The sequence below is a fragment of the Anopheles coluzzii genome, chromosome 2 (genome assembly GCF_943734685.1).
Source record: "Anopheles coluzzii chromosome 2, AcolN3, whole genome shotgun sequence".
Taxonomy (NCBI): Eukaryota; Metazoa; Arthropoda; class Insecta; order Diptera; family Culicidae; genus Anopheles; species Anopheles coluzzii.
Window position 1 is genome coordinate 53,087,360 of NC_064670.1, and position 24,408 is coordinate 53,111,767.

At 47.2% G+C, this 24,408-nt stretch overlaps 2 protein-coding genes across 2 annotated transcripts in view; both read right to left on the minus strand.

The window, feature by feature from the left end:
- Positions 1 to 78: 78 nt before the first annotated feature.
- Positions 79 to 3,435, minus strand: LOC120949110 (E3 ubiquitin-protein transferase MAEA). Its single transcript, XM_040366127.2, has 3 exons — positions 2,934 to 3,435; positions 1,501 to 2,474; positions 79 to 1,435 (listed from the first exon to the last, which is right to left on the minus strand). The coding sequence occupies exons 1-3, from the start codon at positions 2,970 to 2,972 to the stop codon at positions 1,264 to 1,266; spliced, it is 1,185 nt and encodes a 394-aa protein (XP_040222061.2). The 5' UTR covers positions 2,973 to 3,435; the 3' UTR covers positions 79 to 1,263.
- A 1,297-nt stretch (positions 3,436 to 4,732) lies between these two features.
- The window catches only part of LOC120948565 (uncharacterized), a 47,175-nt gene continuing 27,499 nt past the window's right edge, over positions 4,733 to 24,408 (minus strand). The window contains exons 3-9 of the mRNA XM_040365040.2: positions 23,665 to 23,869; positions 10,952 to 11,380; positions 9,980 to 10,873; positions 9,688 to 9,906; positions 7,785 to 9,371; positions 7,143 to 7,688; positions 4,733 to 7,062 (exon numbers count right to left, since the gene is read on the minus strand). Of these exons, the coding sequence (XP_040220974.2) occupies positions 6,050 to 7,062; positions 7,143 to 7,688; positions 7,785 to 9,371; positions 9,688 to 9,906; positions 9,980 to 10,873; positions 10,952 to 11,380; positions 23,665 to 23,818 (4,842 nt within the window). The 5' untranslated portion in view covers positions 23,819 to 23,869 and the 3' untranslated portion in view covers positions 4,733 to 6,049. The remainder of the gene's footprint in view (positions 7,063 to 7,142; positions 7,689 to 7,784; positions 9,372 to 9,687; positions 9,907 to 9,979; positions 10,874 to 10,951; positions 11,381 to 23,664; positions 23,870 to 24,408) is intronic.

Consider the following 24,408-nt stretch of genomic DNA (forward strand, 5'->3'; position numbering starts at 1 on the left):
TACTTTTACTAGCGCCAGCATAAATATATAAAAAATAGGAACGTGATGATATTTGAATCAAATTTCTGTTACAACCAATTGTCCCGTTGCAATCATGCAATCATTTTTTTCATAATTTTTATTGAAAATCATATAGCAAACCTTTCGTGTCACTCTTAATCGCGATAATTATCGGGCATTGCACCGCAATTCTAAACTTCTTATCAATAACATACTATCGCATGCAAAATTATATCTTATTGCGTGTTTTTGACTCATCTTCTTTTCTGCTCCCGAACAAAGCAGACCAACCTATAGCATCGATACCTTGGCAAAATTGCTTCTGGGCGTAGCGATATCGCTAAGTTCGATATTTCTGATTCTTTTGAACATTCTCGTCATTTTCTGTGCTCTCCTATCCTATTCGGGTGTTTCCTTCATGGTATTTCCTTCGCCTTTTTCACCTTGTACAATCGCATCTCGAAGCCGGAGAGTAATCTTGTAAGGTTGGGTCATAAATTAGGTCTGACGTCATATACCTTTTACCCTTATCGATATATCTGATGGTGGATTTGTTGGCGGCTTGTTTATGCAGAGTCTTAGAGCTATCAGATGTCGAATATATGGTTCGAATGTACACATTTTCCGAGCAAGTGTGGGAAATTAATGTTCTTAATCGTAGCTGAGAGATGATCACACATTTTTTTTTGCTTAATATTATTAATGTTATAAAAAAGGAATCGAAAAAAACAAACAAAACAATGGTGCGATAATCGACTGCATTCATATGCTAGCGAGCGGGTGTTGTTTTGTGGTAGTTCTCTTTTCTTCTCAAACCAAGAGCATCGAACATGCAACATAACAAATTAATAATAAAAAAGAGACCATATTGTGATTCTCGCAGAAACGCAGAGAATGAAATCAATAAACGCATTTAAAAGGTAAGATTATCATGTTTTTGGTTCGACTAGGCTTCTAGTGCATTCGTTAATCGATCATGTCGTTTGCCTGGTTGCTATTGTTGGGGGATAATTTCATGAACAAGGGGCGAATTAAAAAATCATAACAATTCAAGATAAAAGAATATCGTAGGACCGTACTCATCCGTCCGATGCATAACTAACTCTAAATAATTCGTATTAAAAGAAGAGGAAAATAAGCCCAAACGGACTGTGAAGAAACTCGCTTACGTAGCATATTAACGTTCTTGCTGCAGATTGATGTTGATCTTCCAGCAGCCCTGTTATATATGCTGCTCGATCGGAGGATGTACCGGTGATGCTACTACATCACGAACACCTTTTCAATCTTTGGCGAACGGAACGTTTCGTTTGTTTTGGGGCAGACAAGTACGTCGTTCTCGCGACGCATCTGCTCGATCGCTTGCTGACCAAAGATCTGTCCATTTGGTAGCATCATCGGCAGGTTGTGTTCATTCAACGGTTTGCCAGTAATTCTGAAAGTGAACAAAAGTTTTGTTTAATTGATCCACAAATGCCTCCTCTCGATTTCGAGCCTTACCTGCAAATCAGCCGACTCTGGGCACAGTGCGAGAACGGCAAATTCTCCGCTATCTCGTTCACATTCTCCTGGCATACCGGGCAGTTCATGTTTTTGGATGTGTGCGAATAGCATTGGGGCGTTTTCAGTGCTGAAATGCCCGCCTGTACGGCCACACTCAGTACCGACTGGGCCGGCAGCTGAAACAGCCGATAGTTTTCCAGCCGGAAGTGTAGCACCAGATCGTGCCAGCGCTGCGGATCGAACAGCGTTTTGTACGGTTCGATCTCCGTGCTCACCGGGAAGGCCAGCAGTGCCATACACTGGCGTATCTCCTTCAGCTGCTCGTGCTCAAACGCCGGGAAGTACTTCTGTGCATGGCGCACCGCCAGCAGTCGCTTATCGTCGCGGATCAGCTCGACGAACTCTTGCACGCGCAGCTGGAACTCGATCGTGGAGTTTATCTTCTTCAGCTTCGACTTGTTGTCATTGCACCAGGCGATGCACTTCACCGTACAACGGTTCACCAGATCGCGCTCCACTTCGCGTGTCACCTGGAAGATGTCCAGGTTGGTCAGATCGCGGATTCCGCTGCGCTCAGCCAATCGTTCCGCGGTGTCGTAGTATCCCAGGCGCAGGAAATGCTCCACGATCATGCGGTCCAGCCGGATCTTCTTCCACTGGTTCGTGGCAGCTGCCTGCAGTTCCAGCGTGGTGGCATCGACTGGCGGATTGACGTTCTGCTTCAGATGCTCCAGCCGCCGTTTGCAGACGAACCCGGCCGACAGCTCCTCGGAGATACTTTCCTCGGCCTTGCGCTTCAGCACCTGCAGCCTTTCGACTACCCCGCCCAGAAGACGCGATATTTCCGTACTGTCGGATCCCTCCGTCAGTTCCTTCTCCAGCTCGGACGCCACATTCTGTATCTGGCTCAATTCGCGATCCAATGTCTTTTGAGCGATTCGGAAGCGTTTGTTCAAAATTTCATACGGTACCTAAAAGAGACGGGATAGAGGGAGACAGAGAAAGAGTGTGCGGATGATGTCCGGAACATAGGAAATTCAACAACAACCGAATAGTGTCGCAGGAATCAACTGATCATTGTGTCACCGTTGCTGTAATTCACCTAAACGAAATCTAACAGCTGACGTTCACTTTTGGCTGCGAAGGGAGCGGTTAGGGTGAAGGTAAGGGCGAGTAGTAGGCTGGGCACAAAAATGGAATGAAAAAAGGCACTTGACAAGTGCACAGAACTGCAAACCCCATTTTATTTGCCTGACCTCACGCCCGCAATAGAAACAGCTTTATTGACAAGTAATATACGGTCCATTTTGTCACAGATGCGCTCATCACCAGCAGGTTTTGCAATTACGACGCAAATAGACAAGCATATTTTGGACTGTCCAGAAACACCATCGAACGAATGACAAAATAATACAGGTGCAAATTCTTACCTTCAGGGTAGGATGTTCCATTGCACGGATTTCGGCCATTGCTGCCTCGAAGATAATGCCTGAGATTGCGTTGTGTATGTTAAAGGAAAAAATTCACACTAGACGTCACTGCTGTTGCTGGTGGTGCTGATGCTGTTGGTGCTGTTTGTGTCTCGCAGCAGTAATGGTGGCAATGAAACCACCCAAACCAGAACGGTGTAACAAAGATATTGCGTTCGTGTTTGCTTCCGATTGTCGCCAACTACATCTCATTCTAGCCACTGTACTGCAAAGGCTGGCACTTACGAGGAAGCAACCGAGGTAAGTTGTCGATCTCTGCGTGGTTTCGATAGCGAACGATGTAAGGATTGGAAAGACACGAATTCGCTACGCCAAACCTGAACTACGCTGACTGCTTTTCTCGTGAGTTTTCTTTTATCTCCAACACTCTAGCTTCTTTTATGCCACAACAACAAAGTTCGCCATCTCAGCCACACTTGGGCGCTGTTGGCCGTAGAGTAAAAGAGAACACGAGAGAGTTGTTTTGATTCGACTGCCCATATGACTGTTTGACGTTTGGTAACGCATAGCGATGACAGTGAAGCGTTACGAAATCACGGGCTAGCACAATGGTAATTCTACGGAAAATGTTGGACTATTATTCAAATTGTATTTTTTTTGTAATCGGTTATCATTTCGTTTATGTTCTTCACTAAAAATTTATTGGTAATAATGGGGGTTGTAAAACTTCGAGGCGTTTACAAAACCTTTATTGGCTCGATCAGACGATAGATCGAGTCCGTTGCCAACGCGCTGGCAGTACCACCTTTTGAAGACGAGGAAAAAAAGAACTTCCGACACTGACACACAGATCTTTTCTCTTTTAGATCTAAATAGCAAGTGTTTATTGAGACTCAAACTGAATTCTTATATACTATTCTTCTATGGAATTGGTCTAGCTTGACACACATGCATGCTGTAATCCTAAGTTAACCGTTATAGGTTCGAAATGAATTGAAGTAATTGACTGCTAAAAAATGCAAGTCAAAAACCAGATGGCCCTACTTGAAGGGTTTAGGATAACATTATGTTTGTCTCCTTGATGGTACGTCTGTTCTCGAGTACTTTTAAACTATCATATTTTAGTCTATTTTATGGTTAGAAAGAAATATAAAAAATCTTTGATGGTACGTCTGTTCTCGAGTACTTTTAAACTATCATATTTTAGTCTATTTTATGGTTAGAAAGAAATATAAAAAATCTGGATTGTCGCGTTCTCAACAGGGGTGCCCTGGTGGTTAATTAGGTACATGCACGGTACTGATTGATAAAGACGCGGTGGATTCCCATCCAGACGTGTATTCGGTACCAAGGAGTAATTTTCTATAAAGCCTAGGCCTAGGGAGTATGTACAAAGAAGCATGATCGCATACATCGTAACTCCAAGAAAGAATGCTTTGTTGGTTTATTTTTAGTTTATTTTATAAATTATCTTGGGTCATGGTTCTCGTGGTACAGTGGTCAAGATGCATGACCTAAAAATATACTCGTAATGGATTCAAACCAAAAAAGATCGAGTCACCCATATACAAGATCTCTGCTTAATTTCTCAATATCATTATCTTTTCCAAAACATACATGGAAAGATCACCTACAGTCGATTTTTACTTAATTACTTCGATTTTTAATTCTATTCGTTTGAAGAATTTATGATATTATTTGATGTTACCTGTATAAATTTGCTGTTGTACGTGAACTGTTTTTCTTTCACTATTCCCCATCCATGAAATTTATTTCCCAAATCAACAGCACGCCCTAAATTGACAACAAACCAAATTTACACACTGATTTATTGATTGATCTTCTTTATTTAATTATCGAACAAAACAAAACAACAGGTCACATAACCGGAGAATATCGATCGAGTTTACCATGGTACAACTAATCGAGCTTTCGAATCCGTTTGCGTGTCGTATTTCTTTCTTTTTTTATCACCAGTTTGTAGTGTATAGTCTTATGTACAAATTTTCGAAATAAAGAAAGATAGTTGTAGATACCACACCACGTACTTTAGGAAAAAGAGACTAATAAGAGCACCAGACCTGTCCACACCAGTTACATCGAGCCGATCGGACGCTTCTCCGCGAAATCTAACGATTGGCAACCGTAGTGATTGATGCTTGAATAGTAAGCTTTTTTGCAAAGTTCTTATCAGCCTAGAGGTAGCTAAACGAGGCGGATATGCTGGGTGGATGGGGTTACTGCAAGGGGGAAGAATAAATAAACAGCACATTCCTCCTCATTTATCATCAACGTCACGCTGTTCCTCCCCGATTGTTGGAGACACGATCATACATTATACGACAGATCATACATGAACTGAATGTACAGTTGTTGCTTGATCAGCAGTATTTTACATCGCACAGGCTTCTGACGAAAATGTCTCAACAAGATGTAAGATGCAAATGCTATGCTGTCGAGTTTCGGTCATTTCAACGAAGAAACAGATCGTAGATCGTTTAAATCGGGCTTGATGGTTTCAATAATATCATATATCCGATAAGAACTCGTGTGCTTGTCTTGTTACTGCATTCAATACTTGTGAACTTTGATTATTTCAAAAAATTGCTGATACTTCCAAACTGTTTGCTCGAACAATCTTATTTACACACACACACACCCACCCACTCTTCTATATACTCTTCCAGAGGCAATGGACACAAAAAAGCAATTTTCCGAAATTCAAACTTTGTAAACTGATAGAGGTTTGACACACGAAACAATTTGGATGATAACCAATGAATGGTATAAATCTTCGATAACGGTAGAACGATCGGAAGGAGGTTGCTTCTACCATCGCTGTAGTTTCAGCGAAAGACGCAGAGAAAACCTTCACAATATGTACAATATAAAATTAACAACGTTTTGCTTTAAAAATCCGTTTCCTTCAGAGCTTCTGCAAGTGCGAAACCTTGTGGGCTAGGGGGCTCTAGGAGCGGTCTAAAACCTAGTTGGACCGCTGTATCCGGTGCACCGTGTGCAGCGAACACATAAAACACGACCGAACGCTAAGTTTTGACTTGTGGGATCGCTTAGTTACCGATAGGTCATCGGTTGCGATTTAACAAGGAAGAGGATTAGTCGGAATGACTCTGTGGCTGTTGATGCTGCTGCTGAATGGATTTGCTATCGTTGGCACTGAGCACAAAGATGGGTGAGCTATAGTCGACATACTTGTCCGCACCGATGGCGAAGATTTTCTCCCCGTTGGAGTAGTGCTTGGTCTTGGTGCTGCGGCCCCGCTTAAGCATCACAAACACCACGAAGATGGCGACTAGGAAGGCGGAAGCGGTCGCCAGCACGAACACGATCGTCTGGAACGTGTTCTCCGGTATGCCGGACGATGGCTGGGCTAGTGGAAGACCGACTGAGATGCGGTGCGCAAATCGCGACTGCGTCATGTCCGCTATAAGCTGACCATGGTACAGCGCAAACGATCCATCGCGCACCATTTCCTCGATCGCGTACGCATCATCGACCTTGGTGCTTTCGATCAGATCGAACCGCAGCGTAACGCTTCCGTCGGCGTTCTCCTGCACCCGGTAGTTGTCATAAATGCTGCCAACCAGCATGGACAGCTCGGTGCGCAACGTTTCGTACACGTGCAGTAGCGGTCGTTGCGGATGCATGTTGTTTAATCGCAGCTCGATCTCAACCACATCGATCGGTGTGAAGATACAGGATCGCTGGCCACGCTTGAAGGTGCTGGACAGTGGCAGTTGGTTACCGGCCGCATCGACACACCAGCACGTGTCCCCGTTGCACTGCATCGGTTCAAACGAGCCGACCGTATCGCAGGCCACGGGGAAGGAAGCAGCCATTTGCAGGGCTTGGCAGCGTGTGGCCGATGCACTCAGCCGCTTGGCGATCGGTTCGGCTCCATTTTCGCTAATATAGTTGCGGCTCTCGGCAGTGCGTGCCAGCTCGATCACCTTCTCAGTGGCGGAGGACACCGATCCGATGTAGCGCGGCTCGGGGACATAGTTGGAACTGGCCACGGACACGGGCTGTACGGGTTCAAGGTCCTCGTCCACCAGGTAGTTGTTTTCGTCCACCAGGAACGTGATCTGGCGTATCAGTTCTTCCATCACTTGTAGGAGAGATAGTTAATGTACATAATGTGGGTTGTGAGTAAATTCGAGTTTGCATGACGTCACTAACTATACTAACCTGGATCACTCGAGGATGTTTCAACTGAGTCACCGCGTCGTCGCGCCTGACGACTACTGCACTTCGGTTCGGAACCCTTCGTAAGTGAGCCCTTCACCGGGGCACCCTTCTTATCTGCGCACCAGCACACACCAACCGGGGCCGGTGGTTCCGCAATGGCGGGCGCAGTTCCGTTCGTTCCGTTCGACGCGTTCGTCGTATCTGCCATCGATCCCAAACACTGCACCGGACTCCAGAAGCCCGTCTCCGGATCGCAGCGTGGCTGGAACCAAGTGTTAGGCTGGCCGGCCCGTTTAGCCGCCATCGCGTTCTTTAACCGTAGTCGCTCGCATTGCGACAGCACCGGACACACGCCATTGCATGCCTGCTCACTGTGGAAAAGGTTTTTCGATTGGCAGAATACACCGCGCGGTAACGTGACCGGGACACATTTGTTCAGCCGTGGGCTGAAACGCCACCGAGTGATACTGTCGAGCTCGTTGCTTTCCGCGCCCGATTCGGCCACCTGCAAGCAGCTCTGATCGATCGACTCGAAGCAAACATCTCCTGTGGGGAAGGGTCGTGGAAAGATAAAGACAAGGTTGTTAGATAATTATGTACGGACACCATGCTCTTGAGCTACAGCTACAACAGGGTACGTACTGGTCTTGCCACAGCATACGCCCCGGTTGCTGATCGGATTTAGCTGACAGATGTGCGTCGAGGGACACGTGTCGGCATCGGTTTGCGGTCCACACACAATCTCCCGTCCGCTAGAACGCAACGGCAGTCCCTCGGGACAGACGGACTCGCGAATCGGCACGCAGATAGGCATCTTAGGACACGGTACCGAGATACACTCCACCTGGATGAGCTGGCACTCCTCGCCCCGTGGACACGAGATCTCGCCGCACGGATCCCGACACTCGCAGGTCTTGCAGCCGTTCGCGTCAATCCTGTACCCGTACTCACACGGTCGGCACTTCAGCAGTGGACATTCGGTTTTCGGGAACAGCTCACAGTTCGGTTGGCCATTGTTTGTGCGGGTGCCACTCTTCTCGTTGCCGAACTCGTCCACACACCAGCAAACGTTGCCAGGGCCGCACTGTATCGTCCGGAAGCTGCCGTCGATGTCACACTGTGCGATGTACTTCTGCTTTGGTGGAACGCCCAGTTCGGACGCTTGGTGCAGCTGAATCGTTTGCAGATGCTGGCAGGCCGTCTTTAGCTGCGGTTCCACGCACTGGGTGCCGCATCCGTTTGAGCAGCAGCGCTTTGACCCGTCACAGTGCGCATCGGTGCGACACTCGTACTCGCACGAGTCGGACTCGGAGTTCTCCGAACCGGGCGGCACCAGGAACGGACACTGGCCGGGCTTCTTGGGAAAGCACGCCGGCACGGGCGGACAGTACTCGCCCTCGCAGGACACCTCCACCGAGCGGCACTCTTGTCCGTCCGGACAGTGGACGCTATCGCAAGGATCGCGACACTCGCAGGAAGGACACTGCGTGTCCGGATCCAGCACGAACCCATAGTCGCAGCCCATGCGGCACGTCAGATCCAGACAGCCCAGCGATTCGCGCACTGCCTCGCAACTCTTGCCGGTGGCGTTGAATCCGCGCGTTTTGGGTATTTCCGTGCCGAAACCATCGACACACCAGCACTCCTCGATCTCGACCTCCACCAGCTGTTCCTGCACGGGAGTGGGCAGGGTCGGCACCACGAGCGGACGCTTCAGCAGCGTCGATGGTTTAATTTCCGGCTTGTCCAGATTGGCGTTTCCATTCTTCGATTCCAGCCGGTTGAAATCGATGATCTTGGCAGAGCGTGCCTGAACACCCGGGTAGCCCGGCAAGATGCCAGCGACCTCGCCCGCGATCATCTGATCCGCGCTATGAACGGGCAACAGTTTGAGTGTACTGTCCGGCGCGGGCTTAGCGGCACGGCGGACACGACCGGCGGGGGTGTTTACCGAGCTGACCTCCGCTTCCGTAGCAGCGGATGATGTGGTCGTGGACGTTAGCTCAAGACCCGCGGCTGATGCATCTTCCAGTAGCTTTCTCATCCGCCGGATACTGTTCTGCTCGATGTATTTGCGCTGCTCCGACAGTTTGACCTTCGTTTTGCGCGTCACGCACTGCATCGCCTGATAGCCGCCGTCCGATGTGCAGGACGGAGCCGGCAGGGCAAGCTCCATTCCCTCCACCGTGCCTTCCATACGGTCGGAAAAGTCGCGCAGATATTCGCACACTGTACAATAGAAGAGAGCAGTGATTTATTTTACGCTATTGAGCAGTATGCCTAAATAACTTATTTTTAATAAATAAACTATATTAACATAAATAACATAAAACTCTCCCTTAATATCTGTCGGAAGCAAAACATAGAAACACGAACCTCTACTGATGATCCTAGGTTATGTAAGTGACACACAATCCTATTATGCGATCATCCGCACCAAGGGAAGAAGATCTCAACGGAATCTTCTTCTCTTGGTATGATTGTCTTGGTCGATTGACACGATAATACAAGCTTACTGTCCAACATCATTCCTGCCTGAACTTACTTGTTTGCTGCCGTTCTTCCGCCGCTTCGTCGTCTTCACCTTCGACTACCAAAGGACAGCAGACGCTGCGCGACTCGCCGTGCAGCTTGCGACACTCGTGCGTCTCGATCGGGCACACGATTGTATTTGACATCGATCGTTTGCGACCGTTTACATCCTCGTCCTGCTCATCATCATCGAAAAAGGTGCGGCTTTGATACTCACGACTCTTGGGACGATCTGTCGGAACGAAAAAAAAAAAACATTCGATTAGAATAGGACCACCCTTGGACACCAGATCTCCCGCACTTACCCATATGGCAGAACAGCAGTTCGCCGGTCACGTTGTCTGCTAGCGGGGTACCGATTTCGCACGGGTTCGAGTACACCAGGTCGGGCTTGCAGACGGGCTCGGACGAGCAAAGGCCAGAATATGCCTCACACTTGGGATCTTTTGCCACTTCGCAGTGGGACCCGGCGGGGCAAAGGTAGCCTTCGCACGGTTCCGAACACTCGCACGTCGGACATCCGTTGTGGTCGTTCTTGAAGCCGTACTCGCACACCGCTGCGCAGATATTGTGGTCACAGAGGGTTTGTGCACCACCGTCTACACTGCGCCCACCACTACGCCCTCCGATCATATTGTCTACCGCCTCGCAGCTCACGGTAGCCGCTGCGCCCATCGTTCCCTTCAGCTTGTTGCCCGTTTTCGGATCCACACACCAGCACACCAGCCCATTGCGGGAGCATTGGCGCGTGGAAAAGCTGCCGCCAGGACCGTCGCACTGTGGCACATACCCGCGACCTTCGCGCTCATTCACCGACAGCAGCTCGGACAGCATGCGTGCCTGATGGCAGACCGTGACGTTGTGCGGCTGCTGACAGTTGCGCCCACACCCATCCGACTGACAGCACTTCTGCATCTGCGGGCACTCGAGATCGTGGCTGCAGGGCGTCCCGCACAGGAAGCCGGCATTGTCCGTCGATTCGATCTCATTCGCCCGCGGGCAGCTGCCCGGCTTCTCGAACTGCAGCGAGGCCGGACAGCACACGCCATAATCGTTGCCACCCTGCACCAAGCAGCGGTACAGCGGGGGACAGCTCGGTTTACCCGGATCCGTTCCACACAGGAAGGGACGAATAGTGCCCGTGATTGCTAGAGGTTGCCCAGCCGGGCACAGGTCATTCAGACTGCGCGCCTTACGACCTGCAAATGTACCAAATCAAAAAACGTTAACGTCATCAGACCACTGGACCACGGTCAGCACGTCGACACAACACTTACACGTCGGAATCGGTGGACAGGGTTCGGTCTTGCACTGGACCTCCTGCGGTTCGCACTGCTGACCCCGGGGGCATTGGATGTCCTCGCATGGATCGCGGCAGCGACAGATGGGACAGCCGGACGCCAGGTCCTTGGCGAACCCGGCCGGACAGAACATGCGACAGCTGGATGCCTGGCAGTGGTTTTCCACCCGCGTACAGTTGACGTCGTCCGCGTGGCTGCGCCTGCTGCCCGTAATCTCCACGCCATACTCATCCACGCACCAGCATTCGGTTCCGTTCAGCTCATTGGAGCACTGCACCGGTTCGAAGTCACCGAGGGCGGTGCATCGTGGTATCCGTACCGTTTGCAACAGACTATCGCCTAATGACTTGGCGCGACGCGCCTCCGCACGCCGCAAATGTTGACATGCGGTTAATTCTAGCGTTTCTGGTGGATGAGATGAGACGAAATGTCGGATGAGTACTTTATTTATCATTTATGCTAGGTATTGATTTAAATTTAATTTATGCTAGGTATTGACATAAAGCAAAGGATCCGAGATGTAAAAACAAAAAATGAAAAGCTACTTCATTTGCGCTATGTGCTTATAGATCGGTGAGCTACAAATATGGGTAACACCGATGCAGAATCATTAATCTGAACAAATCTTCAGAGTGGATCTTTGAATGCAAATATCAATCTATGAGATTCGGGAATAATCAAAAATTTGCAGAGGAGCACAGAGAGCTCGATGGCTGCATCAAGTGAAGCAAGATCTGTTGAAGATAGAGTACATGCATGGAAGGCTGCAGCCAGGGACCGAGCATCCTTGAGAATATTTTTTGAGTGAGCCATGTAACGACGACGTGCTCCATCGTGAGCAAGCCAACAAGAGCGAGAGAGAGACAAAGGTTTATGAATCATGTCGCGGCAAACAATCTTCAAAGATTTATGCATCTTATCGCCCTAACCAATATTTAAAGGTCAATGAATCTTTTAAAGATTAGCTAATCTTTAGAGATTTATGAATCTCCCAGGAATCTTTAGAGATTCATGAATCTTTAGCAATTGTCTAAATCTAATGGTTTACGAATCCTTATCGAAAGGTTTCCCTCTTTCTTAGGCTCTCGATTGCAATGACGTGCATCGATAAGTGATTCGAATAGACTTTAAAATAATCCTAATCATTTCTTTTCGCTGTCATACTCGTTTTATTTTGTTTTTGTGCATTGATTGCAAAATTTGGCCTGTTTTTTGTGTCTCGAATCGTGACGACTCGATTCGTGTGTGCTACGTTAGGGTTGATAAATGCGTTTCTTGTGAACGAGCTCAGTTGTCTGAAGATCCCATCTACACGTGTGATGGATAATGCAAACGTTGACACTTTTAATATTAATAAATCTATTGATATTCGTAAATTTTTAGTTGAAATTCATGAATCTTTATACATTTGATTCGAGATTCAAGAATCACTCGTCACTGAAATTTAATATGAATGAATCTTTACGAATTAACACTAGTGTCCTCTTATGTGTGTGATAGCGGCAGGTGATCAACTTTACAGGACTCATTTTACAATACGAAACCAGCTGCGTATCCACAAGCACACAAACATCCAGTTACACACACACACACCGGCACTCTCGCACACCTGATTATTATCAACTAATTGGACGAGCAAGACCTTTCGATGCTTTTCGGCTGTTCGGTTGCGGCGACTGTGTCTGCCAAAACCTGTTTTGGTGTGCCAGCTCTGCTTCACATCCAGGCGGCCAGTTTGCTCCATTCACCGTTGCAAAACTGCAATCAAAACCGGCCGGTCAAGCGACCCAAACTACCCACCGACCGACCGGTCAGTCCGATGGTGAACGCATTGGTGCACGCATTGGTGAACAAATTTGACACCAGCGTCTCGAGCTATTCCCGAAGCACATGCACGATGCAGGGTGTTTGCGCTACCGGTTAACACCAGGGACTGTATAGTGTACACACCACACTCCGTCTTCAAGGTGCGTTTGCACAAACCCGGAACGTCCTGTTGTGGCACTACTTCGCTCTGGCATCACGTCTCGCATACAGCAATGTTGAGTGGTTTCAAGCAGTGAAGACGCACTTCGATGGCAGCCTTGAACGTGATTAAGGCTTCTCATGGATGGGTGTAAAAGTCGAGTGAATAAATCGATAATATTTCCACGACTTCTTATCAAGTGGGACTACAACGTACAGATTCTATAATACTGCCAAAATTGAATCGTACGATAAGGAGTTTTTCGTTGTTACTGCATTAGCGTATTTCACGGATGTTGCGGATTTTAAAACTTTTCATATTAGCTATAGCGACGGAGCATCGTCAGGCAATGTCGGAAGCCAAGACATCTTCTGACCCGAAGCAAACATTCGCTGAATTGAGGTGTGGATAATTTGCATAAATCTACGATTGAGACAAAACCTGCTAGTTGCTTCTTGCCGAAGGTCGTCCCCGAGCGTGTCGTCATCCGAGGTAGGTAGGCAGTATGCAGTGAGCAGGAATGTTAAATATGCGTAGCTGAATGATACGCTCCGGTGGCATTGTTTTGCGCCATGTTGTGCTCGTGCCAAAGACGCTTCGAAGTCCTCCGGTAGAGTTGTCGAATTTCGGAAGCTATTGCAAAATGAAGCCTTTTACCTAGAATGAACGCCAACGCCACTCACTTGTCGGCACAGAGCAGATGCAGATTTCGGCACTCGGAACATTGTCCAGCCCAACGGCATTCCAGAATGTGAGATGAATTCGGGAATGTCCAATTACTGGTGCAGGCGAGAAAGTACCTAATTGCATTCAGATTTTCGCTAATGGAAGAGGTTGCCGAAGCGAAGCGAATTCTTGAGCGGACTTGAGCGGTTCGGAAGGTGGATGGAGAGTTGGTGCATAGTTGGACGTAAAATGCGATTAAATTTCCACATTCACTGCTGCATACGTGCTATTTGTGGGTGAACAATTTCTTCCGTGTCAAATTTGTCAAATGCTTGTAGCGGACAGCGGGAACTATCCAAAAAGCGGTAAACTTTGAAATATGCGATCAAAAGTGTGAATGTACACATGGACTTCCTCGATAAAAGTGCCCGGTTTGTAAGCATTTGAGCTTGCCCATATACATAGGAATTTAGGGGCCGATGAACCGTACAAAGTTGGTCAAAACTAAAGTATCTTATGAAACAAATTTCCATCGCCACTGCGTTCCAAATCATAGACGAGGCGTGCGAGCATTCGTATTATTTTGCTATTGCACAACGCCCCTTTCGCAGGCACTGGATAATGTGATTACTTTCTTTCTGTGATTTTTTCCTCTAACATTAAACAAAACAAAACCGCACACGAATAAGCGAATAGAAGCACAAACAGCTACGAAGCATCGTCATCATCACCAACCGACATCATTACAACCACTGCTGAAGTCGGTATCTAAAAATGGAAAGTTCACTGTGAGGCTGACCAGTGGTCAACGTTGTCCCCGTTCCATCCACCCTGTTCACCTTCAGTGTGGACCCGCTGCCCCGAATGATGCTAGCGAAAGTGCAACGATTAAGCGGCTATTATCCTAGAGCGTTAAAGGCGGACCACCCTCCGGGGACGGTCGGCGAAAAGTGTGGATGTCGACGACCGGAGCGCCGCCCAAACCACCCTCCAATTCCGTCCCATCCAATAAGTGGGAGTGTTAATTTTGTGGTGAAAATCCAAAATTGCAAACGAAGTGGAGTTTAAGCTCAAGTACCGTGGTTTGATGGACGTTTGTCGTTCGTCAGTTTCGTCACTTCCGCGGAAACTCCCGAAAGCACGATGAGAAAACAGGTAGTGTTGCGTTTTGTTTCCCTCAAGCATGGGATTGTGTGGGCTGAAAGTTGAACCTTCGAGCGGTCCTATGGTAAGGCGAGAGCAAATTTTTGTCAATTCGCCTAACTTCAAGGAAGTTTAAAAATTGGAAAAGAAAAAGTTCACTCCTTACCTTCGCTTGGTGAAGGTGGCTCGGCTTAGCACCATTTCCACAAACTAGGGCCGGTTATTTCGAAGTGCAATTTTGCTAAACCGGTTCTATAATAAGCTTAAATGATGTACGAACTTCTATTGAAAGTTTCGTTCCGTCCAAAGTCGGTTGGCAAAAAAAATTAAATAGAAGAATGAAATGAAAAACTTAATCACTTACTGATGCTTGCCACGAAGAAGAAGAAAAAAAGCGTATCCTTAGTCGCCACAAAAGGTTAACAAGACGGCAACAATGACAAGCACTCTCGCGTTTATGGAGCTCATACCATGTTGTTTCATACAGCAGCGCAGTAGCAGCAGCAGCAGCAAAAAAGCTTAAAAGAAAATGGCATGCTGAAAAGCATTAAGCTCCAAGCAACAAGAAAAGGGCTTTGTCTCCGAAACCGGGCACGTCAATTTTCTACATCCCAGGGTTTATAGGTGGCTCACTTTGCATGAAACGCATCTCGCCGAGGATGCTTTCAACTGCCAAACCCATTCACTTTACCTCCCACCGTTGTTATGGTTGCGAGTGTGCGATGAGAGGAACTCGTCCACAAACGCTTTTGATGACATTTTTCACGGTTATGGGATGTGATGTAAATGTTATCACTATTTTACGATCCTGTCGAACGAGCGGCGGCGGCGGGTGGCTTTTAGGGGAGTGACAAATTTCAAACAAACGAAAGTGATTTTACCGAACGTAAATCTAGTCTTTGTCTGTAAAATAACGTGTGTCTATCTGGTCGTAGTTATGTTCCATGTTTACGATAGTCAGTCTGTGTTTAGGCATGGTAATCGGGACTGGCGCACTGAGCTGAAAACGTCTCTTGACTGCTCACTTACTGAACACTGGTATTGTTCCAAAGTTTTGTCCTTTGTGTTGGGAAAGCAAAATCCCTGTGCAGTGTGTCTCCTGCAAAAACTTTATACACACACACACATACTCTGCGGTACTCTGCGGCAGTGGAAAACTTTTGCCGAGGCAATATAGAATGGGGAGCTTTGAATCGAGTGAAGCAAACTGGGCGAAAAGTTGTCCTTTACCTTGAAGAAATTCAATTACATATTTATCCTTTGCCGCATCGCCAACATCGTCCAGCCGTCGAGACTGGTGGGGATGGTGGGGGGATTGGAACAAACAACGATGCATTTTCGGAATAGTTTGACGGTAAATATGGTGAGAAAAGTTGATCCACACAGCCCCCAGGTGTATTGAATCTGATGAATTGGGTGCTGCTTTAAAGTGATCGCTGCACCGTACGCGATTCCAATTCATCCATTTAAAAACACGTCACCATTGTTGGCAAGAATGCACAGGGAAGGATAATACCATCCCACTCAAAGCAGCACTAACGCTGATTGCGTGCACCCGCGGTGAGGGCTTTGCTCGAGTAAAAGGCAACGTGTGAAGAGAAAAGCTTTGCAGTGCGGAAATACCGACCACCGCTTCCGGGGAAAGATCCGCACCGAAAGCTTCCCATTTCATGAAATGAAGAAGAAGAAGAAAAAAGCGCAGAAGCAATCTGCATATTATTTTAACGACAAAGCGCTGTGTGTCTCTTCAGCGCGCTTCGCACACAAAGGGGCTGCCGCTAAAATGGCACAACCATTGCCGTTGTGCTGCCTCGATAGCAACCTGTGATCGCGAAATGGCCTCGTGATGTTACGCAATGCGGCAATGATTGACGCGACAGCCCGCGTCCGCCCCGTTTCACCCCGATGGCCAACACACACACACACACACACATCCCCGTTTCAGTTGCGCGAACTGCTCAGTCGAAGAAAAGAAACCTAATGGAAAAAGCTCGCGCTGGTGATGATTTCATAACGCGCGCAGAAACAAAACCCCAAGCGGTGCCCTGGGGCGGGAGGCCAGACACACGGGAGGGGAGGGTGAAGGGAGGGGAGAGGCATTTGCGAAGGAATTCGACGCAGTCAATCCGCGGGTTGATGTCATCCGTTGCGCGTCGTTGCAGTCGGTTTGGTTTGGGGCGGTGGCGGTTGGTGCTCAGGCCGATCCAAGCTGCATTGGCTTTATATGACAGTGAGAGCTAAATTTTAGGAGCTGAATTTTTTACTCTGTGTGTGTGTGGACTCATTGTCACAATCGACAGCACAAATCAACCTCGAATTGGTGCCCTTCGCTTTTTATAAACCCATACCATACACAACTGATAGCCACATTCGTGTTAGCTGTGTGTACGTGCGAAGGATAGCTGTGCGCCATACAAAGCGAAACCGCACCCAGCGATAAGGTCCGTAAAGGCCCTTCCCAAACGAGCTATGCGAAAGGGAAGGTGTGTATGTGTACGGAAAGCGAATCGGTATTGCGATGTGATAATTAAAAATGCTTCCCCGCTTTCAACCTCCCTGACTTCTCTTCTCCACCCACGGGACCACTACGGTGGAAGGATCTCGAAGGGTGACACTACCCTAACGTTGGTGTATCATCATAGCGCGTTCATAGTGCCGTTCCGGCACTTCTTGGAAGTGACATTCATTTGAGTGGTAATTTAAAAGCACACACACACACTCAATTACAGCGTCAGCAAATAATTGAAATAGTTGATTAAGTGAATGGGCTATTGATAACTGGGATGAACGGACTGTTCGGCAAGATTTCTAATGCCAATATTTCGGCAGGGAATAAGTTTCAATTCATTTAAAACGGTTGCAATTTAAGCTATTAGCATCTAAATGGATCATTGTCTTTGAACCTCTTCTGTACTTTGTTGCTAAAAATCGAACAAATTACCGAGTCATCAAGTAAAGCTCCACGGAGGCATGCAACCGAACCAGACTGCGAACAACAACAAAAAAATTGCAACCTGTGCATTTGCATTCCACGCGAGTGCACGCTTTAGTGCCGTGGAATGGCGAAAACTTTGCACGAACTATGAAACGCATCCAACCGGGCCCACCCCAACGTGACAAGGGCGGTGGAGCAGCGGGTTCACCTGTTTTGAAGTGTTTTTAATTTTCTCTCATTACTTTAAGGTTCCTTGAGCCGGACGTTTTTGCTGAGGGCGTCCCCACACGCGTGCATGCCACCGTGTCATAAGTCATTTTCCCTACCTCCCTCAGTTTCTATGGCCCTTCGGGGTTCGGTTGCCAATTTTAGCACCCCTGCATGAATGCCTGACGCCCCCGGAAGTGGGGTGTTAATTATGGATGGAAAATAATGAAACAGTAAGCGAACCAAAGAAACGCTCGAAGAAAAAAGCGAAACACTGTTGCTAACGTGACACGCAATTGTTTAGCCGTTCTTCACGCTGCCTTCTTGCGCTGCTCTTGGAAGGCAATGGTTTTCCTAGCGCGGACTAGCGGAACCAAACAAGCCAAGGTCGGTTTTGCGTACACGGTGCGCGATGTTGACGCGTAGCGTGCGGCATTTATGATGGATTTTGCCCACCCATTAGTATGCTCCCGCACGTGCGTTTCGGCTATCGGCGGCTCGGGCGGCGACTACGACGACGGCGACGACTTACGGGGAGCTTACGTTGAACGAAAGCCATGAGTGGGTGAGTCACCACGGTGCGTTAGATGCGTTTCATTTTCCACACATCAAACAGTGCTGGTGTACAGTTCAATATGCCGAACCATACGATGCGCGAGCGTGTATGTTTAATTTGACAGAAATTGAAAGTTACCACGTGAGAGCAAGGGAGAAAGAGCCCCATGGAACGGATCTCAGCAAAGCGGAAGCTCTGTTCGCACGATTAAAGATGTGAGCGTAATAATGGGTATTTCGTTTCGATTGCATCTTTTTTTTCGTGACCGGGAGCAATTAAGCTCAAGCTAGGATGGAAGAAGGTAGAGTAATTTAAAAATTTCTTTTTCCAAGTTTAAAAAGGGAGTGGTGCTGGTGTGTTTTTCACTTTCCGGGAGATTGTTATCGGTTAATGACCTGACAAAAACGCCATGTACGTTAGAAGAATGTCTTGGTTTTAGAAAGGGAAATTAGGCGAAAAATGTGGTTCTTATTGCAATACAAAATATTATTCATAATCGGAAGGGAGAATTATATGTTTACTTGACGATAAATGCCCGATAATTGCTAACGTGTTTCTATAACTAATCTATGATTTTTTGAAGCACGAATTCAGCTCACAAATGACTTGCAAAGAATGATGTTATATTTTAGGATTGTATTTATTTACTGATTAAATAGGGAAATGAGGCCAATTGACACAAAGTGACTATGAAAATAAAAAAATAAAACAATTGAGCGTTGTAACAAACTAAGCTACATTTTGCAAAATGTTGTGAAAGCTTGGTGTCAAATCAAAGACACTCTGTCCAATTGTCATATCGTCATTTTGCAACATTTATTTCTCGCCTTCAATATCGATAGTGGCGAAATGATAACACACATTTTTACTTTTACAAAGCAATCGAACTCTGGTTGTGAAAGTAGGTCAACGCCACATGGAGTTGAGCGTAATATAAAATATCACATAACAGTGTCTCTACAAATGGTAGCAAACAATAAGTTTCCCTCTAGGTTCGTTTCCTCCACCAGCCGGTCGGCAGGTTTTGGGTCGAGAAAAGCGATTTGATGTTTTCTATCCGCTCGGCTGGTCACTAGCGAAACCTATAATATTTTCCACCCCAACACCCAGCACCCCCTCGTGCTGCCCCATCGTGTGTTGATCGCCAATAATCAATCACTCTTGGTAGCGGCGGAACCCGGAATACACGTCGCGCTTTCGAGTCGCGCCCGATCACATACGCTTCGATAAGCCTCGTTTCCGTAGTCTACGATGGTTGAGCTTAAAATAGTCTAGCAGCAAACCACTAATTCAGCTGCAAAACTGTCGTCCCGGCTCGTATCGCCGATTGATTAGTGAAATGGTCATCCTTTTCTCCAGCTCCCTGGAGCGTCGTAATGCATCGGCATCGCGTTCGCTTTGCTCGTTTTTCTGTGGGGACAGCGGTCCCCTTTCCCTTGTGGCTGACTGACCTCGATTGCCGATTTGACCAAGCGAGGATTCTGAGTGGCACCGTCCAGTGGCACCGTTTGGAAAATGAAGCATACATTTCCGGAGGCGCAATGCGGTGTATTCGATGGGAACGAGGCCGTTTCAATGTCGATTAGAGTGACGGTCTAGTAAAGCTGATTGTAAACACAGTCCCGCTCGCGATTAAGTAAAAAGACACACATACACACCCATCATACCCATGAAACAATAGTTCAACGGATTGCACACCTACATTGTGGCATATTTTCTCTCTCGCACGGCCCGGGGAGCAATGGTAATTGTTTTTTCTTCCACGTTTTGTTCAGTGACCATTTTTTACACCTGAGTGACTTTACGCTCATGGCGGTTGGAAAACGGGAACAAGCGACGAACCCTCCAGTCCAGCCGGCAGGGGTTTGCACCGGTATCATCGCAATTCCGGGTAAACACTCTCTGTTTAATGCGGCTATTTACGCCACCATGCTGCTCACCCGGTGTGTGGATGGGTTCGTTAAAACGTAGCGTGTTTTAATCGTTTTACCTGGTGGAAAACTGGTAGAAAACAAACAACAAACTGGGAAGAATAAAATCGCTTATTGTGCCATTGCTTGCTGGGCCCGACGGGCCTCTCGTTTGCTTCACGCTGACCGAGTTCCGAGTTGCGTGCCATTATTGCGGATTGGTAGCGAAAAACTTTCGTACCCTTTTCCCGGGTCTCCGACGTCATCCCGAGCCGAAAGACCGTTCTTGCGGACTGGCAAACGTATCGGCGGCCGGGCGTGTTGGAAAGATTTATTGGTAGACTCGGTGGCGCTTGCGAATGGGCAACGGTGCTGTCCAGCTGTTATCTATGCAAAAGGCAATGGTTCTCCACTCTTCCTCCACGGGAGGCACGATGCTTCCTTTGGGGTACCTTATTAGCATACAATCGATCGAGGTCAAAACGTGTACAAGTACGGCATGTGCGAGGAGAAAGTGACTCTTCCCCCATGATACTTGGCTGGAGCTAGCACGAATGTTTCAACTATTTACTTTGCATTAAAAAAAACGAGTCCCCACGAAGGAAGTCAAATCGTAAGAGGGGTGTCTTTTTCCTTTCCTTCATTGTTTTCTTGCACTAACTGTGTATGTGTTTCGTACATCATCACAGGCGCCACCGCTGTGCCCCGTTTCTTGTATGTACAGCAAGTAGTAGAGCGCATGTATACCATCGTCATGTGCACTGTGCATGTTCACAACCACGCTCACATGGGGTAAAAATTCCCAACGGTTCATGGTTTTTGCTATACTCTTGCTCTCTTTCTCTTCTTGCACTGACTCAGCACCACAATGTCGTCATCTTCTTTTCCTTTCCAATGATGCCCCCTAGTAGCCAAACACAGTGGAGTGGGAAGCCACGGCGCACACAAACACAGACGAGAAGCAATAGAGTGATTGAACAAGAAACGGATCCAACGGGACGTATCCAACTTTCTCCCCGAGGAGAAGGAGGCGGCGCGCACGGGTTCACTTTCACCCTCGAACGGCGGCGTGAAATCGAATCTCGTCGCTCAAACCGGACCTTGGAGCGTTTGCCGAAACGGGTTTTCTTTTCTGCTTTGGCCGAGTGACAGTGCCACTTCCGGATTTCCGATGTGTTTTTGATTTCGTTCTCGTTGATCTGATGATATGTGTTTGTTGCTTGGCTCTCTGGTTTTGGTGTCGTCGTTTTGGGATGAATTTTTATCTACATTTGCGGTTGATTGCACATCAGGATTCGATCGAGCGACCGATCAAGGTTCCGTGCCGATAGTAAAAAGGTAGGATGGAATGGAACAAGATGATCCAACGGTGCAGTGAAGAGTGTGGCTGATTTATATGTCTTCCACTTCAGGCCTCCGGCGCTCACCTCCACACAGTTAGCTTGAAAAGCATGCCAAGGCGGTCACGGTTGAATAACGCCAACCAACGAGACGTTACGAATTGTATTGTGAGTGTGTGTGTAAGGTTGGTGCGCAATTGTTTACGAATTTAAAAATTGTTTTTGAGTGTTTTCTGCTTTTTTTGTTCTTTGATTTCTTTTTTTTTGTTTTTAAGCGATAAAAAATACTCGATGCAAACATTTTGATGTTTTATACGACACACTGTTGGTTTAAAGAAAATATTTTTAATCCTTTGAGTTATCTCAATAAAAGTAACATTATTATTTATACGTCAAATACATTTAAAATATCTAGTCACGAGGATTAGAAATAGACAAATAATTGAATTTCAAGTAATTATAGAAAGATATAATATTGACTAAATGTTTTATTCTTGTGAAAACTCTAACATATCATATAATACAGAATGCTCGTTCATTAGGGCTACTTTATGTTACTAGCTTGACATTTTAAGTGTGAAGAGCAAACTTTTCAATTTCTTAACATGTACTAACCGAAACATGGGCAAAATTAAACACAACAAAGCTGTGTAACTTTTCAAAATCATTTTTCCGCGAACCATTCGCCAGCGGCTTGAGCAAACTTCAGAAAAATCTAATAACTTTATGTTTCTCAACAGCAATGCAAAGAAAACGGTTCCAGTGGAAAAGTAACAAAGTTTGCACGAACCGGATCGATTGTGCCACCGACTCAGGGGCCGAAGTTTGTGTTTATGATCTGATAAATTGTTATTCGCTATGTTCGCCCTTTTCGGCCCAGCGTAAGAGACAGGGTCAACTGTTGGGCAAAAAAAAATGCCATTAGAAGCTCTCCGTCCAGTAGAACAACAAACGAAGAAAAAAAAACGACGACCCATTTCTATCTACAGCGAAATCTACCGAGGCCATAGGATGGAAAATTCGGTTTGTGACTTGCCCGAACTCATTAGTGTACTTTTCGGTTTTGTGTAGAATAAGAAAAGCCAAACCCACAGAGAAAATAAGAAAAAAACCCAAACGCACAAACTTTTTGCAGTATTTAACGACATTCGGCACGAGGCGGTGACTCTTTTCGCGGTCGGTTTGGTGGTGGAGGCCGAATGTTGTCAGTGCCATTGCCGTTTATCGCAAACCAAACGGTGCGTATCGTCAATTACACTTTACCACAAAAGCTTGCAACAACTGTCCCTCGACAACGGAACTGATGAAAAAAAAAAACAAAAAACAACACTCCCGTCAAATACATACAAACGCACACACCAATCGCACATAAGGCCGAGGTGGGCGAGATAAGGCGTACACGAGCCCAGCAGCAGCATTTTCGCGCGGATGCTTCCGTTTGGCGCGGTTTGCACACCATTTTGCCAAAGAAACTGCGCCGTACAACGCCTCTTCTTGCGTGATGGTAGCGCCTTATCATTGCCCGGGGAGTCACGCGTAACGGTGCGGATCCTGCGGGCGGTGCGGTATGGTTGGAGAAGCGTGGAAAAGTTACGACATTGGCATTGTTTTGCACCGATTTTCTGATACGACACAGGGCGCACATGCAAACACTACGACCCGTCGCAGACGGTGGCACCCGCGCACAACGAAATCAGATAAACTTCAATTCAATTTGCTTCCACATTGTTGGTACGGCTGGCAGTGTTTTCAAATTGTCAAAGGCGAAAAGATGGATGCTGATTGTTAAACGCTGTTTTTGAAGCGCTCCAGTCAAATGCGAAAACTTGAAAGGATTAATGCTCATGAACTGAATATTATGGTAGAGTCGTTTGTCAGCTCAAGTCAAACAAGTCGAATATGTACCAATACTAAGAAGAATAAACTTCTCACTGAAGCATGTGCAATCAGCGGAAGCTGTACTTACCACTACTACTAACACTGCCACTACTGCTATTGCTATCCTCTAACGGTGTATTATCACTAGTGGTAATCTGGAGACAGAGCAGTCCGGTCACGATAAGCACGAGGGCTCCGTGACGGCGGAAGCATTTGTCCAGCAGTCGATCGATCAGCTTCATCCTTCTCTGCACATCGAGCTTTCTCGTTCGCTCCGGTGGTGGGTCAGGTAGCTGCGGGAGAGGGAGAGACGGAAGAAAACCAAGAAAGGCACAATATTAGTAAGGTTACGACGAACCGAGTTGTAAACGGGAAAGAGAAGACGATCGGAAAATCAGGGCAAACCCCGGTGGGCGAAGGATGGAGGGCTATGCCACACGGTGCACAACGCTGGAACCACATGTGGCATACACGGCAATACAATGCCCCACAAAACGATAGTCCAACGCGCCGGGTAAGGAGGCGTCCGCACCGACAAAGGCATCCGCACGCTGCACGTTCATTAAGTCCCGATGGTCGTGCATCGTGGCCCTCGGTCCACTTTGAATGCACGTACGTAAGCCATCAGCAGTTTGGCCATTGCAGACGGTCCGGAGGGGAGGTTATCCAAGCGTACAATTCCACTGCTTCGACGAAACGGTTAGCCACGGTGTGGTTACGGTTCACACATGGCGATGGCATTGCGTTAATCATCGATCATCATCAAACTACGGGGAGCTCGAGCTCAAGATACTACGCAGTGCTTCCATTTTCCGCCAGGTGGCCACTCGTA

What these genes read in the sequence shown, in the direction of transcription:
- LOC120949110 (XM_040366127.2), bottom strand. Translation starts at nt 2,972, where the DNA reads ATGGCCGAAATCCGTGCAATGGAACATCCTACCCTGAAG. An exon ending in TGGAACATCCTACCCTGAAG is followed by an intron (nt 2,475 to 2,933) that starts GTAAGAATTTGC and finishes CGTCTCTTTTAG; the next exon opens with GTACCGTATGAAATTTTGAA. An exon ending in CAGAGTCGGCTGATTTGCAG is followed by an intron (nt 1,436 to 1,500) that starts GTAAGGCTCGAA and finishes GTTCACTTTCAG; the next exon opens with AATTACTGGCAAACCGTTGA.